The sequence below is a fragment of the Salvelinus sp. IW2-2015 genome, linkage group LG23 (genome assembly GCF_002910315.2).
Source record: "Salvelinus sp. IW2-2015 linkage group LG23, ASM291031v2, whole genome shotgun sequence".
Lineage (NCBI taxonomy): Eukaryota > Metazoa > Chordata > Actinopteri > Salmoniformes > Salmonidae > Salvelinus > Salvelinus sp. IW2-2015.
In genome coordinates, this window is record NC_036863.1 from 5,015,122 (window position 1) to 5,032,157 (window position 17,036).

General features: G+C 42.0%; 1 protein-coding gene across 1 annotated transcript in view; it reads right to left on the reverse strand.

The window, feature by feature from the left end:
* Nucleotides 1–10,623, reverse strand: part of LOC111950755 (gamma-aminobutyric acid receptor subunit alpha-1-like) — a 25,253-nt gene extending 14,630 nt beyond the window's left edge. The window contains exons 1-6 of the mRNA XM_023968623.2: nt 10,452–10,623; nt 7,996–8,095; nt 4,198–4,310; nt 2,884–2,951; nt 628–848; nt 48–76 (exon numbers count right to left, since the gene is read on the reverse strand). Coding sequence (XP_023824391.1) covers nt 48–76; nt 628–848; nt 2,884–2,951; nt 4,198–4,310; nt 7,996–8,075 — 511 coding nt within the window. The 5' untranslated portion in view covers nt 8,076–8,095; nt 10,452–10,623. The remainder of the gene's footprint in view (nt 1–47; nt 77–627; nt 849–2,883; nt 2,952–4,197; nt 4,311–7,995; nt 8,096–10,451) is intronic.
* Nucleotides 10,624–17,036: the final 6,413 nt, after the last annotated feature.

The window sequence follows — 17,036 nt, forward strand, 5'->3', positions numbered from 1 at the left end:
TAGAGATGAGATACAACAAAAGCCTTTTGTAAATCTAATTGAAGGAATGGAGGGACACTGCTGACGCAGCCTGTTCCTGACAGCACAGTGAAAAGGGGAATGTCAAACGAACCATGACATGTCACCCATTCGTCATCTCTACGACATAAATATTAATTCACACCGTGTCCTTATCTGCTAATAAACATGTAAAAGAATGTTTTATGGCCACCCTCTGTGACCCACACGTTAGCTCCATTTTGTGGGCCATGGAAATTCACATCTGGAACCATAATTTATGATGATTCAGCTCAAATGAAAACTCCCAGCGAGCCTCCACTCTACCACTCTAGTCTACACTACTCGCTCCACTCACTATGGTTCTTGGTGCTCTCCACTGCCACTCCTTTTTAAGGATAAATAATTTGCTGGATACCAACAGTATTTTCTAGAGCATAAATTACAAAAACATTATAATGTACTGGAATCACGATCATCGTGGGACTGATATGATGCTTATTATCTGTAGAGACAACCACGTTCTGCTTCCCAGTGAGGATTTCCACTTTCAGTGTTAAAAATACCTCTTCCTAAATCTAATATGAAGAAAGCAGACTATATCCCAGTTGGGAAAATGGTTTCTCTCACCTCATAGTATAGAGCAGAGTTCCCTCCTCTGTGATTCGTAGGAGTTTGTTGGGCATAGTCATGTTGTGTGCCACAGACTTCTTGCCATTGTGAAAGAATGTGTCAGGGGTCCAGATTTTACTGGCCATCAGGTTGTTCAAACGGAGAACCGCCATTGGCCCTTTAAATTTTAGCCGCTCGTCCTTCCAGCTTTGACGGAAGAACACATCAATGGTGTATTCCTGTAAGAGAGAATGCAAGATCAGCACCTGGAAGAGGTAGGTTGTCCTGCCCTAATCGTCCTATATCTGCCAGACATGTTACAGACCACATGCTGCTGAGTAATGCACACGCCCACTTTTCACCACTTTGCTTCTCTCTCACGTCACTCAGGCTTCCATGTAGCAGCAACGGCCTATTTGTCCTGCTGGTGACTGTCTTGTCTTGTCAAGGAGAAGGCTTCAACAAAGGTAGATCTATCTAACTGGTGGAGTGGCTTCCGTCTCAGTCTTCCAGCTTGTCCTCATGAATGTGTCCTCCATAAACATGAGGAAGAAGCACAGTGCTCTAGATTTTAGCGCACCAAAAAATACAAACACTGGCATGATATATCACTCTAACATGCACTAATCACTATGGCTAAGCATGTCATTGTTTCAGAATGCCTGACAGAGTTAGCTAGCCAGTGAAATTAAAAGGTGCTTCTCAGTTTTCTCCCGACCGTGAGGTAATTAGTTTGAACGGTAACAGAGCAGTGAGTTAATTAGTGTGAACGGTAACAGATCAGTGAGGTAATTMGTTTGAACGGTAACAGATCCGTGAGGTAATTAGTGTGAACGGTAAYAGATCCGTGAGGTAATTAGTGTGAACGGTAACAGAGCTGCAAGGTAATGGAAGTGGACTGGGAAAGGGAAGTGGTAGCTACTGTAGCTGTTTCTTCTGACCAGACCATTCCGTTACCTACTGTACAGTAGCGCAGGCCCATATGTTAGAGCATGAACAGTAATAAACTCATATTACATCAAATACAAACGGTTCAAGTGCATAAATATTGAACCTTCATCAAGATCAGAGGCAGAAAGAGAGAGTGAGAGAGATATTCACGCAGAGAGAGAAAGAGAGAGAGAGAGAGAGATACAGAGAGATAAAGAGAGAGAGAGAGACAGACAGAGAGAGACATACAGAGAGAGACATACAGAGATGAGAGAGAGAGAGGACAGAGACAGAGAGAGAGACAGGCAGAGAGAGAGACAGAAGAGATACAGAGAGAGAGAGAGAGAGAGAGAGAGAGAGAGAGAGAGAGAGAAGAGAGAGAGAGATACAGAGAGCGAGAGAGACAGAGAGAGAGATCCAGAGAGACAGAGAGAGTTTCACATATGTCACAGGACGTGTTATTTCTCTGTACTTTACACGGATTCAGATTGATAATAGTTTTATATTATTGCTACGATTCATCTACAGTGGTTAAARAAGACGTCTCAACCTAGAAATCATTAACAAATCAATCTCACATTAGCCACTGCCATTCAATAAAGAGGACCTATTCAATATTCTACATTATTTTTCAAATGGGAGGTACGCTCACTTTTGCTAAATGAAATTACTTTTGTCTAATTTGAGGAAGACTAGCCTAATCATTCCTCTGTCAGTTATCTCAGTGTGATTATGATATCCATCCAATCACATTATCCAGTCATGATAGACATAGGAAGGGTAATGTCTCTAGCCATGACAACAGCATCTGCTCTCTGTGTTAGCATCCCAAATGGAACCCTATTTCCTATATAGTGCACTTCTTTTGACCAGGACCAAGAGGGTGCCATTAAAATTAGTCAAAAGTAGTGCACTAAGTAGGGAATAGGGTTCCATTTGGAACACGGACCAGGGCTTTGCAATCTAGTCCCAAGCACCTGCTAATACACTGTACATCATGGCCATGTCTAAAGACCAAGGCTATACAAGATCCAAAGTCCTTATACCTACATCAATACCAAGCCTCTCCGCTTGGGTCATGCCATGCAATACAAATTGACATACACGTGTACTTTCATTTAAGACTACAAGCGGCATTTATCTAGGAAATGACTGAGCCAATTGGTCTAATAACATTTCCTTGCTTGTGACATTTCATTTATGTCGAAAAACTAATGGGGGGCTGATCAAATCAATAAACACTTTACCTTTGGAACCACATGAAAATGGGTTAAGGGGAGAACAAGGACACAGAACTGGTGACATTTCAGAGAGGGGAATAACAGAGAGGAAAGACAGGCATACCATGTCATGGTCCGAGACGGGCCCAATACTCGTCACGAAAATGTCAGTCTTGACTTCAGTTACACGCTCTGTTGAACCAAGAAATTAGGAGAGTGAGTGGCGATCAGGGCTCCTCATTAGCTCTAACTAGCTCGTAATCCTGGGGAGCATTTCTAGCCCATTGATCGTTTCATTCCCCAATTCTCACAGAGCCCCCTTCCAAAATGACACCTTACAATCCCGATTTTCACGTCAATAACCATTTCTGAGTTCTCCGTTTCAGTGGCAGGACCTTTACTGACTCAATCTCTTCATGAATTTTCAAATCTCTTGGCTGAGATCAAATTCCACCTGGTCTTTATGTGGCTGATGTATTTACAGTAACTTTGTCTGCTGTATAGAGTTATGTTTCTTGAAGTGAATAACGGAAACATGATTTACATCAGGAATGGTGTCAATCATAATGTTTAATTTCTCTCCATTTGCCACTGAAAATGTACTATTCCCCTGCCTGTTTGACCTTCCACTCAGTCAATTCCATCAGAATCCCCTTCACGTTCCAGTAGGCCTACATATCTCTCCAAAACTCTGTCAAGCTGAGTCGAATATAAATCAGTATACGCAATAACTGTCTGGCACACAGTGCACTTCCATGAAAAGTGACAAAACTACCCAAGGTCTCAATGAGAATATCCTACATACACTATTCCTCAAAAGAACAAGGGGAGTTATTTACCGGGGAGCTTTCATTTCAGTTTGCTTTCATTTTCAAAAGATACTAGTTCTTGATATCATGCTTCTAAGGAAACAAGCTAACAGTAAATCACCCTCCTGTAGATTCCTCTGATACGAGTGCAAAGGCAGAGAAAACAAGATATGAGCATACTTGTGACGATACGCAAACACATTGCAGATGTATTTTTCATGAAGCAGGACAAAGGACTCCAGTCTGTAGTCAATACGCATGACTGTAAGTCACTTTGGATAAAACCGTCTGCTAAATGGCGTATATATTATATTATATAATAGTATTTTATATTATATTACTTTAAATTATGTTTTGATGTGCTCTGGACTGCTATCCTCCAAGTAATGGTATTGGCAAACCATCAATATTAAACCAACAGAGTGCTGCAACCTGGTGCCAACAATTCCAAATAACACAACAAATGATTCAGAAAATGACTAGCTGGAAAATACTTGACAGCATCATGCAATAAACATGTTATTGACTAAATCCAAGACACTCATCACCACCCATCTATCTCCAATCACCTCTATTTCCCTAAACTTCAGAATGATGAGTTGGTGAGAAACCATTGTACAGTACTGTACCTCCCAACCCTGGTCTGAGACGATTGTCGTAGCCATCTAGAAGACTGTCTAGGATCCGGGTGAACACTGTCGTGTTGTCTTTCTGCTCGTCCGTCTGGCCATTCTGTCCAGAGCTGACGAAAAGGAAGAGCAATTTTGGAAAGTGAATTCGGTGAATCGATGCAGGAGTGTTGGAGCAAAATCCCAGCTGAGCAACTTCTCTTGATCCTTTAAAATCTACTTCCTCTGATGATACAGAAATGTAATAAAGCCATATGAATGTGAGAAATAGGTTTATTTTATCCACAGGGCATGAAATTGTACACACACAGGACTCATAATGAAATATTTATACCTTAATGTGGTCTTTTAACAGCAAAGGACTCATTGAGTGTGCTCTTTGAGCAACATGAAACAAAATAGTTAATTCAATCTCAGAACACCCACAATCAGTAATTGTGTGAGTGGAGTAAACATCGCCACTCATTAATATCTCAACACAATAATCAACAGCAATACAGATTTCAATATGTTGCAAAATGTGTATTTTAACAAATGGAAGTATAGGTGGAGAGGGAAATRGTCCGCTTGGGAAGGRGGGGGGATATTTTCTCTCTTTCAAAAATAATCMCASGAAAGCCTTTCTCATWAATAATCACAGGWAAGCCTTTCTCATAACTAATCACAGGAAAGCCTTTCTCATWAMTAATCACAGGAAAGCCTTTCTCATWAMTAATCACAGGAAAGCCTTTCTCATAAMTAATCACAGGAAAGCCTTTCTCATAAMTAATCACAGGAAAGCCTTTCTCATAAATAATCACAGGAAAGCCTTTCTCATAAATAATCACAGGAAAGCCTTTCTCATAAATAATCACAGGAAAGCCTTTCTCATAAATAATCACAGGAAAGCCTTTCTCATAAATAATCACAGGAAAGCCTTTCTCATAAATAATAGTTTTCCTCTGAGCAATCATGTTCCCTTTTTACAACCAATCGCGGACCACACTGGTTTGATTGCATGCTAAATAAACAGTCCCCAGTGTTTGAAACAATCTCTGCTCAGAACGCAGCTTCAAGGAGAAGGGGAGGTCATCAAGATAAGTTAGCATGGACTTGCAAAGGGAAGGGAAGGGGGGAATCTGAAATGGCAAGTAGCAGGAGGATAGAACAGAACAGCCGAGAGAACATGCATGCAGGCGGCCGCAAATGAGAGAGAGAGAGAGATAGAGAGTGAGAGAGAAGGTGGGGGCGGGGGGTTTAAATGTGAGCAGGTAAACGATTCTTCTAAATAAGGACATGCTGCTCACATCACTGCAGGAATGATATAGTTAATATGGCATCAACACACCTCTCATTCCCACATAGGCTATTTGTTAAAAAATGCAGCTTCCTGACAAAAATACTTTTAGGAAATATAAATAAGACAAATAATGAGACAAGCAATTGGAACAAGCGTCTGATATCAAACAATTCCACAGTTATGAATCTCTATTTTGTGTGAAACTTTAAGAAATGGCTAAATCTTCCATGCCATAGCTCAAGAGTCTAGGCCACCAAAACAAAGATCTGAGGAACTGCCTGCAGGGTCATGTGAGGCTGAAAAACTCTCATCTGAATAACACACACACACACATGTATTTTCTGCTTGCTGATACAATGAGTGAACACAACATGCCGAAGGTTTCCGATTGTCCCCAGATACAGTAGATTAGTTCATTATATCCTCCTCACAAAAAACACAACAGGAAACGTGCAAGGATGCCTCTTTTTTTAATTTCACCTTTATTTATCAAATAAAAACAAAAGATTTTTTTACAATGACGGCTTGGCCAGTGACGACTGGGAAGTGCGGTGCAATTATTATTTTTAAAAATGAAACATTGAAATCACAGGACAGTACAGACATCATAACGCAGAAGGACAGGGACATTATGACAAACACAAACATCAATACAGAACACTTACAGCAGCAGGAGAGCTGATATCACAACACAGCTGAACAGAAACACATGGCAACAACATAACATTTAGTAAAAACAGTAAGCCAAGCCGAGAGGTAAACGAACAAACAGAGCACACGCAGCACATCATGCTATGCTCACTCTGTCACACTAACACAGACTTACACTTACATACACGCCTCGGAGTTCTTTCAAGTGAGGAATAATTCAAATGCACTTGACATAGAATATATTTGGGAATGGGAGGTGGGGACAGAGGATGGGAGAGGCAGAAGGAGAGAGAGAAGGGGGGGGGGGTGCAGATAAGCAGAGAGCAATGGACTGGATGTTTATGAGCTGCTGGGGTCACTTCCTCATAAAACATCATACACCACCCCCATCTACAGGTCCTCTGAACAGCAACAGTACTGCTCACTGCTGTATGCCTTTTATTTCACCTTTATTTAAGTAGGAAAGTTAAATAAATGCCTCCCTCCCTCCCTCGCTCCCTGCCTCCCTCCTTGCCTGCCTACCTCCCTCGCATTCCTGCCTACCCCCCCTGCCTCCCTCCCTCCTTCCCTCCCTCCCTCCCTGCCTACCTCCCTACCTCTCTGCTTCCCTCCCTACCTGCCTCCCTGCCTATTCCCTTAAAATATCACAACACCAATATCAACGTGTGCTCCTGATTATTACGTTTGTTCAAAAACCCTCCATGGTTTGTTTTTGAGTTCTAGAGGTCAATACAGTAAATCACAAGGCAGTAATTACACTGCAGTTTATGGTGACAGTTGTAAGGTGGAGTAATCAGGGAAGGTGTTTATTGGTTAAATGGGCCATCCTTGAAGCAGTGCGGTTAAGATACATTAAACTGTCTGTTGATTAATATGGAAAATGTCACAGCTCACGGAAAATAAATCCGTAAATGGCAATTTCATTAGACTGATTAGATGTGGATGCAGCTCGGACAGCTCTACTGAATTATTTAGGCTAGCAGTATAAAAAAAAAAAAAACTTCATTCATTTAATAGTCAAGCATCTTCTGCTATGTGATTCCACATGATCATATGCACACAAAGTTATCTAAGTATATGCGGCTTCATTTGCAAATAGTGAATCCTTGATATTTGCATATGTTTGGTTCAATGTCAAACTTCTCAATGTTAATCCTAAAGACTGGATTAGCATTGAGGTGTAAATGCAAATGTCTGTCATTTCAATGGTGGGATTAATAGTGTGGTAATCACATGTCAAAACCTACCATCTCTCATCCCATCTCACTGTGGTACTGAGTGGGTGGTCCGAGCACAGACGCCATCTGTATTCCCAAGTGGGACTTTTTTTGTTGGACTAACCTCTACTTCAACTATGTCACTTGAAACACATACATCATTTGAATAAACGACAGAATGTCTGAGACATGCACTTCTCTACTCTGGTTGAACATTCGGTGTTATCCTATGTGGTTGCTTAGCATATGGAAACTGTAACACAGTATTTGCTATTTTGGGCAAATCTGCCCCAGCTCCTCTTATTATCGCAATTACAGTGTGGAGTCTTGAAGTGATGCCCTAATTACTGCCATCACAGAGTCATGCACAACATAAAATATGATCAGTTGGCAAAACATGATCATTACAATCATACCTTCTTCTCCAGGATAATCAGGTGTTTGCTCTCAGACTGCCAGTGAGGGATGGATTCCAACATGACATGATTGCAGATCACAAAATATATTCTAATTCCACACTGTTGGGGACTTAAGAGACTAGCATATTGTCTCCGTAACTAGACCCTAGAACAGAACACAGTGATTCTCTTTTCTGGGCCAAATCTAGCTTGACAGTGAATATTTTGTTTGTGTGGTCGAAGCCCACCTTACCTTTTCCCACAAAGCACGTTGGTCACCAGCAAACAGGCCCACACACATAGCAGTATGGCCGTTCCTGTCCGTCCACCCATGGTTGGAGAGTGGTTTGTCACTGAAGAAGGAAGACAACAACTACACATCAGAAAATAAAACAAAAAATAAAATACCACATCAGAAAAAAAGCAGTACCATTGACAAGACTGGCTCAAGAGACAATCAAACACGACACAAATGAAGAGGTGAGTGATTCTGAAACCAAGAGGTTTCAGAATCATAAGAGACAGGCAAGGTTCTAAGACCAGCCTTTCCCAAGAACAATGTTGTATTTTTCAGTTCATATTAGTATCCAGCTTTTGTACACACAAAAAAACGACTTACATTAAGATGTGGTGATCGGTCGAACCTCAAAACACTAAATATTTCACAAAACAGCCTATACAGGCTATCTTGAACTGAACTTTAACGGAACTGCATCCGTAAACTCATATGTCACAAATCAAACCAAGCGTTCTCGTCACAAGTCAGATGTCTGTTGACACATAAACACACAGCCGTTAAAGCCATCAGATATTATTTAGTGTTTTCAGTTTACTATATATTACACTTTATATAATTACCTGAAAAGAAGGATAGCGAGAGCGCGTCTGAATGAATGTGATACACTGGCGGCGATGTATTGGTTTCTTAAAAAAAGAGCTACATTCCATGAAGAATCGATTTCGGATGATCCGTCGACATACATTACATTACGCATGCATATTGCATAAAGAATCAAACATGTTACCGGTTACATAGTCTTGTATGTCATTTGTTTTCATAGCACTTGTATAGCCTACTTAGTTTATTCATAGCCTGCAATTAAAAGGCGTCTGAAACCGCATATTAAACCAAATCCTCTTAGATTCACGCATTTTCACCTTCGTCCGAAATCATAATGTCATCCCACTTTCAGAGGATGTAAGTGGTAAGATAATGTTATTGCGTTATGAAAATACAATTGTTGGCCAGATGCCCGTTTAACTGAACCATAAAAAAAAAAATATATATATATATATAAAACGATGTTTCCCACGGCAGCAGCAATTAATTACCCACGCAAAGGTATTGTAATCAATAGCTACACCATTATCAAACAAACGACTACAATAACCTGTAAATTAAAGATACATACTGTAGAAGATACGGCGCCTAATTTCTCCAAACTGAACTGGAATATACCGCAAACGAAGCGTATTAAACGATGTGCAATGCTCTGTTCAAATGTCGTTAGTTGACAAGGATTTGATAAACCAGGGATAATGCAGCTTAATGGGGGAAAAAATCACATACACCACACTTTCTATATTATTCCGTGAAATGTGTCCCCAGTATAAACATCTTGAGTTCAGGGAGATATTGGCGCTCCGATTGTAGCATTATACAGTTGTTTAATTACTCGCCACACACTAAGGTTTAAGGTGAGCATTGAGAAATGCTGTCCAGGGATGAAACAACTTGGACAAAACCATGTCATACCACAGCAGATGCCAGAAAATCGTCTTCATTTTCAATAGCTAACTCCACATCCTCCACTCCCCGACCGTTGCAACTCATATACCATCTATTTGAACTGGATTCTGCCTCTGTTAGGCTGAACACAACTCACTGCCGTTCGAACTGCAAGTCAAATTCCCCGACTCCCTTCTGCACCGAAAAAGACAAGCAAAATGAAAATTCACTTACAGCGATATGCCAGAGATGTTCGAGSCTGTCGTATTTTCAAACTTTTATGGATATCTTTTCTACACGGATTCGATGAGAACAATCCTCCAAGATCTCAGATCTGACGAAATTTAGCTTGAGTCTCGAGAAGCGGCAGCTGACGATGCTGAGTATGCGCAGGTCTCGCGCACTGTTCAATGGTGTGGGGAGTGAAACTCTTCTCAGTCCCCAACAAATTGACAATCTAACTACAAAATCTACTCTAAATACGGAGACTGCAGCCAAATAAAGCTTTACTTTACCAGGAMAATGGTAACATATCACTGTGTAAACCGGATGTGAAATAGGCTGTGACTTCAAGCCAGGGCGATTTTATTTTAGAATGGAAGGTGGTACCAATGTCTCATCTAAAGACCAATCCGCCCATTGTTTATATTCAGCACAATGTAACTTCCACTGCTGTAGACTTAATCTTTTTTTCAGTGGCTGCAAAATCAAATCCTCTTACATTTTCAACCAGCTCTCTTGTCCCCCGCTCCCTTTTTCTTCCTGATTGATGTTTGATGTTTTCCGATAAAAACGGCGTTTTACATTTATAGAATTGGTTATATCAACTAACACGAGATTTCGCTCTGACCAAAACGAAGACCCCCAACCGATTATTAAATTATTATCTCATATCAATGAAGAAACAATGCAAATAAAAATAACACATTCATACACACGAAGACATTCTTCCCAATGTTAAGAAATGCATATTCCCTCACCCGATATATTTGATGAGACAAGCCTCACTGGAAATTAACTTTAGTCACTCACTGTACCCCAAAAGCCCAGGATTCGCATCGAGACAACAAGACCGCCTGTTTACTGTCAAATATTATGCCGCTATCGCCTGCACTCCACGACTGAGCAGACAGAGCTGTGCTGTGCTTCTGCAAAATCTGCCTGATGATACCGAGCGTATATTTTTGTAGTCATCTGCGTATTTCAAGTTAAACTACAAACCAGAAGACATTTTAATCATGATGAGATATGTAATAATGGAACATTTATGTAGCCGKTTTATTGACCTCAAAGCAAAATACACACTGATATTTTGGTTTGTTTGAATACGTTTACAACACGCTATGATGACATCTAGACTACTCGTCCTTCATGTACAAATCATAACTCATCAATGAGATATTGGCATTGGGTTTTATTTACCAGACTACGGAGACTGTGATTCCTCTCGTTTGAAATGGAACCGGACGTATGTGTTGCTTTATATGTGGTTATGTGCATGTATGAGTTATGGGTATTCAGTAATGTTTCTGTCGCCCCCGTCTCTGTCGCTCTCGCTCTCTGTCTCTCAGTCTCTCTTGTGCTTTACACAGATAGTGAGGTTGCCTAGTCTACATGCATCGACCTTAGTTTGATGCTGCAAGTGCATAACTCGTTATTCAAAACTAAACGCCGAATTCTGACCAGACTTAAAGTTATTGTAACGTATTGTCTAGTTCATTTTGTTTGTGTGTGCGTGTGGGAAAGCGGGAGGAATATATATATATGTATCTTACTCTCTCTCTCTCTTCTCTCTCCGCGTCCCACATATATATATATATAGAGAGAGAGGAGAGAGAGAGAGAGAGAGAGAGAGAGAGAGAGAGAGAGAGAGAGAGAGAGCGAGAGAGAGAGAGGAGAGGAGAGAGAGAGAGAGAGAGAGAGAGAGAGAGAGAGAGAGAGAGAGAGAGCCTACAGTGCAGTGTATGGCGAACTGTCATTTCAGCACCATGGGCAGTTCAAAACCGGACCGCTTGTGGCCAATCAAGTCTATTTCCAATGAAAATCACACCCTTCACGGAGTTCGAACAAAAAGACAATGGCCTTTCCTCATTTAGATTTGCTCACCTCCTGCATCCTCTCTCCTCCATCTTCTCTGGCCTGCTTTTGAAAAGTTCAAGGGTAATCGAGGAGAGGCGGCGAGGACAGGGAAAGTAGACGAAAATGTGCTTGCATGAAATGACACTTCTTCTCCAATCGCGCGTCATCAGGCAAATTACGTTTACAGGGTGGAATGCAAAATTAAATGTATAAAGTGATAAAAACAAATGTAGCTAGATGTGCAATACATTTTATAGATACAATGATAAATAGCATATCGTTTTTAAATGTTTGCATGCTTTTCACCTTCGAGAAAACAATAGCTGATTCAAAGGGGGTGCGGCAGATTTCAAAACTTTTTAGTGAAGGACTCAGGTAGGATCATAGAGATAGATAGATGACTCATATTTTTATCTGTGCCATTATAGTGTCTGTGACAGCATGGGCAGTCCCACTGACACTATCTCCATTCTGAAGTAGTACATTTTCTTCTTCAGTATTGGCTGATCCCTCCTGATATCCGGTTGAACATGACTCCAACAGGTCACAAGGAGGGATCAGCCAATGAAGTTGGAAGTCCCACCCAGTTGACTACATTAAAATGGTACAAGCCCTCAATGGCGCTGACCGGCCTTTTGGCCACTAGAGGCCTCTATCATTCTCTATGGGTAAAATACGTTTGCGCTTCTTCGCCAAAGGGAGGCTATAGAGGAAGAGACACCCCTCTTTCGTTTGCATACTAAGGTATTGACACAATCCTCCACCACTCGACCACTTATCGGTTTTCGGGCAATGGAGGAGATGACAGAGGACCGACTTTCGCCCAAACGAGAAAATCCCAATCTCTGAGAGTTGCATGTTGTTTCCTTCAATGAAGGAGGAGCAGTGGTGTAGTGTGGAGATAAAGTAGGACTAAACATCAATGTGATGGATGACTAGCATTTATGTAAGTGCCTTGTTTGATGTGCGGGTTACAGAGATATAATCACTGCTTCTGAAGTAAGGTTTTGAATGGAAAGTACATGAGTATAATGATCTACTACACAATAGCCATAGCCAGTTGCCCAGTGAATTATGTCATCTTTCCTTGCTGTTTTATTACATTATCTACATTCCCCACAAGTCTTTTGTACAATATAGGCCACCTAACAGCATTTTCACTATCATTCACTATCCATATATCTTGTGTGTGTGTATGTATGTATCTGTGTGTGTGTGGTGTGTGTGTGTGTGTGGTCTGTATCGTGTGCGTCTGTATATGTGTGTGTGTGTGTGTGTGTGTGTTTGCTGTGGTGTGTGTGTGTGTGTGTGTGTGTGTGTGTGTGGTGTGTGTGGTGTGTGTGTGTGTGTGTGTGTGTGTGTGGTGTGTGTGTGTGGTGTGTGTGTTGTGTGTTGTGTGTGTGTGTGTGTGTGTGTGTGTGTGTGTGTGTCTGTCTGTATCGTGTGCGTCTGTATCTATGTGTGTGAGTGTGTGTTTTGTGTGGTGTGTGTGTGTGTGTGTGTGTGTGTGTGTGTGTGTGTGGTGTGGTGTGTGTGTGTGTGTGTGTGTTGTGTGTGTGTGTGTGTGTGTGTTGTATATTCATATTAACCGCCTGCTCACATTGTTCCTCTAAAGTGGTCACCATTGTATCGTTGAAAAGCACAAAGACATGCGTATGTCTTCTTTATTAAAGGATGTTGAGCAAAACCTTCATAGCTGTCACGCTGGAAGACTATATTTCTATGAAGCTTACACACTGGAAGATTGTGGGACTGTCCCAAATGGCACACTATTCCCTATGGGCCCTGCTTAAAAGTACTGCACTGCATAGGGAATMACTGAGGACAAACTATTTCTCTATGAAGCTACCTGCCAGTACCAACCATGGTGAAACGTGCACTGTCTGCATGAGCAGCATTTAAAAAAACAACTTTATTTAACTAGGCAAGTCAGTTAAGAACAAATTCTTATTTTACAATGACGGCCTACCCCGGCCAAACCTCCCCCTAACCTGGACAATTGTGCACTGCCCTATGAGACTCCCGATCAAGGCCGGTTGTGATACAACCCGGGATCGAACCAGGGTCTGTAGTGACGCCTCTAGCACAGAGCCTTAGACCGCTGTGCTACTTGGGAGCCTTAACTGAGTCTGGACTCAATCGCTTAGTTTTAGGAAGCAACCAGATTCCCACTGGTGGTGAAGGAAGGGGGTTCTCAGCAATCAGCCACAAGCTGACACTGTCTGTGACTCATCCACAGATCCACAGTGAGGCGGAAAGAAGTTTCAGTGGGGATATTTTCTTTATTAATTAAGTCATTAGGTGTATAACGTTCCATCTTGGTGACTCATGCACTAAATGTATGATCAACAAACTGTGGACACATTCGACTGCAGAGCTATGAAACACATGTGCAAGGTAGGCAAGGGGTCATTCGCCAATAGTTACTCAACCATCCACCTTGGTAAACAACAGCGTCCGGTTGCCCTCGCCTGCCTCAGGAGGATTGTCTGTGGGTCCGTTCTCAAGTGAGTTTACCTGAACGTTTCGTGTCATTCTCATGCCTTCACAACTTATGTTGTTGAACATATTACTCACAGTTACAAATATACAAGTTCTAATGTAGCATCTTGATATCGGTGTGAAAAGAAAACATCTTCACCGCGCAAGCCAGAAATAAATCAGTTTAGCAAAACATATGAATGCATATATAATGCATCATTGATGGATAATGTCTCCTGTCAGCAGTCTTTTTGGAGTGGGTGATTCAGGAAGAGGGCTGCTTGTACTGAATAATAGTATAGGGTTGATTTTATGTTGTGTGCGTAGGGAGTGCAGGCAGACGGCGCAGTGTATCCAGTCCGCAGTTTACATAACACTGATTATAACCCATAGATTTACCAAAGTGCAACAGTTTGGCTCCKGCATTAAAACCTCCAMTGGCCATCTGTTCCTTCTCTTGTTTGCTTTCTTTCAAATACTTTCCTTCCATAACAACTTTTATTGGAACAACAATGTGCACCAGTTCAGAACTCAAGGAAAAGTATCAGTTATATGCTGTTTTTGTCAAATATACTATGAAAATAAATGAAAACACAGGGAGATTGAATSCAATGCTTTAAGAGTCATGGCACTTACTTTGTCTGTTGTGTACCTGGTGTAATTAATTGTGTATGTGCTTTGCATTCTACATATGGTCAATTTGATGTTCCTATAAATATTTACAGCATAGTTATTGACCTTTCTCTCTGTGATGAAGGCCAATCATTTGCTGTCATAGATAGATATTTCAGTTACTTAGACATTCCATGAGTCCAATAAAACTCTCTATCTCTCTCTCGCCCTCTCGCTCTCTCTCTCTCTCTCTCTCCCTCTCTCCTTCCCCCACCCGCTCCCGCTCTCTTCCCGCTCTCTTCCCGCTCTCTTCCCGCTCTCAGGTTCAATTGTATTCAATAAGAAGGCTTTACAGGTTAGAATATTGACATTAAAGGCACATAAAATCCACTTCCCCTCCTCAGGCTGAAGCAATACAGAAATTGTCAGGGCGACATCATTAACTATGAAAGCTTTATGGAGTAACAGTAACCATAAAATCAATCCCAAAAATAGAGAGGAAAGGGGGAGTAGGAAGAGGAGGAGGAGGAGGAGAGAGAGAGAGGCACATTTCTGTTGTTAGCACTGTAATGAAACACTGAAAAGGTGACATTATCAACGCGAAAGGCTGCGTGATCCAACATTTTAACAGATCAACACTGTGAAAGGAGACTGTCTCTATTTATTGAAGAAGTGCAGGTGTGTGTGTGTGTGTGTGTGTGTGTGTGTATGTGTCTGTGTGTATATGTGTGTGTGTGTGATGAACACAGTGTAACACAGTTATCAGGCCCCTGCTCACATGTCCCAGTCCTACTTAGATCCAATCATATGACTCTCGAGCAGAGAGCTCCTGTTCTGGCTGATCTGTTATCAATACCTGTCTGTCTCAAATTACATCAGTCCCCAGGCACACACCCACACAGGGACTACTTCATGAGGGCCCAGACAGAGAGGTGTGAAAAACATGTCTGTTCATTTATCCAGCCAATTTTACACAACTGTGGGAAGCATTGGAGTCAACATAGTCCAGCATCCCAGTGGAACATTTATAGATTCTAAACAGATCTCATACTTTAGCATTCAGAATAATGAACCATAATGTGTGTGAATTCTCTGCATTTAAGTGGGTACCTCCAGTGACCACAGGGTGTCTGAAGGACTTGGGTTGTGGTATGTGGAGAGAGCTGTCCTTGGTGCTGAAGTCTGTCAACACTCCTAGGCCACACTGCTTCTCCTCTCCTCCACTCCATCAACCTCTCTATTCTCCTCTCCATCCTCCTCTCCATCCTCCTCTTCAACAACCCCTTCATCAATCTTTCCATCCTCCTCTCCATCCTCCTCCAGGTGAAAGGGGCCATTGCTTGAGTAAACTGGTGCATTTGAAAGTAACTCTCTCTCTCTCCATCTCCCATGGCTGCAGAGGAGTTTATGATAGCAGGGTGTCTATCGGCACTTGTTTTTGTTTTCATAAAGTACACTCCCATATAAAGTTCTCAGTAACAGCATGAGAGAGCACAATCAATTCTTAACACTGTTATTTCCTCTGCACAAATAGATTTGAGCAGTAAAAATACTATTATAAATTATCTAAAACAGCTAGAGAGCCTGAGTGGAAGACTTTCAGCTCAGACATTTCAGCTCAGACATTTCAGCTCAGACATTTCAGCTCAGACATTTCAGCTCAGACATTTCAGCTCAGACATTTCAGCTCAGACATTTCAGCTCAGAAAATGGCCTCATAATCAGTTAGTGTGGAGGCATAATTTTGGAGAGTGGTCATTTAGGAAATAGTGCACAAAAATATCACTTACCATCCAGACAGACAATCACGACCACTCCCACCTGGGTGGGTGGGTGTCTGGTCAGGTCCACATGCCGCGGGCATCAATCATCATCACCTTACTGACCTTGTGGTGACCGGACTCTACCACCTGGACACGAGCCACAGGGCCTCTCTGCATTTCGTGAAGGCTCTGCCTCACCCTGGGTCCTGCTACGTGGTTCCTACCACAAGCCAACAGAGCTTGTTTAAAATGATGAATGACAGTGAGCCCACATGGTGGAGAGCGAGAGAGAGAGAGAGAGAGAGAGAGAGAGAGGGAGGGAGAGAGTGAGAGAGTTGAGAGGGAGAGAGAGAGAGAGAGAGCAACCCTTGTCTCCCTCTCCCTCCTTCCCCCACCTCTACCTCACCCCTGTCTCCCTCTCCCGTCCAGTCTGACTGCCTCATACACAGTGACATGCCCTCTAGTGTGCACTGTACACTGCCTTCACTCAGGGTTGGAGCTGAACACTTGGGACTTCAGCATTGACAGCATGACAAGGCTGCATGCAGTGGCAGATTGGAGACACACTGTATGCATCCATATTAGACACAGATGAGCAGACCAGCACCTTCTGGTAATGTGCTGTTTTAA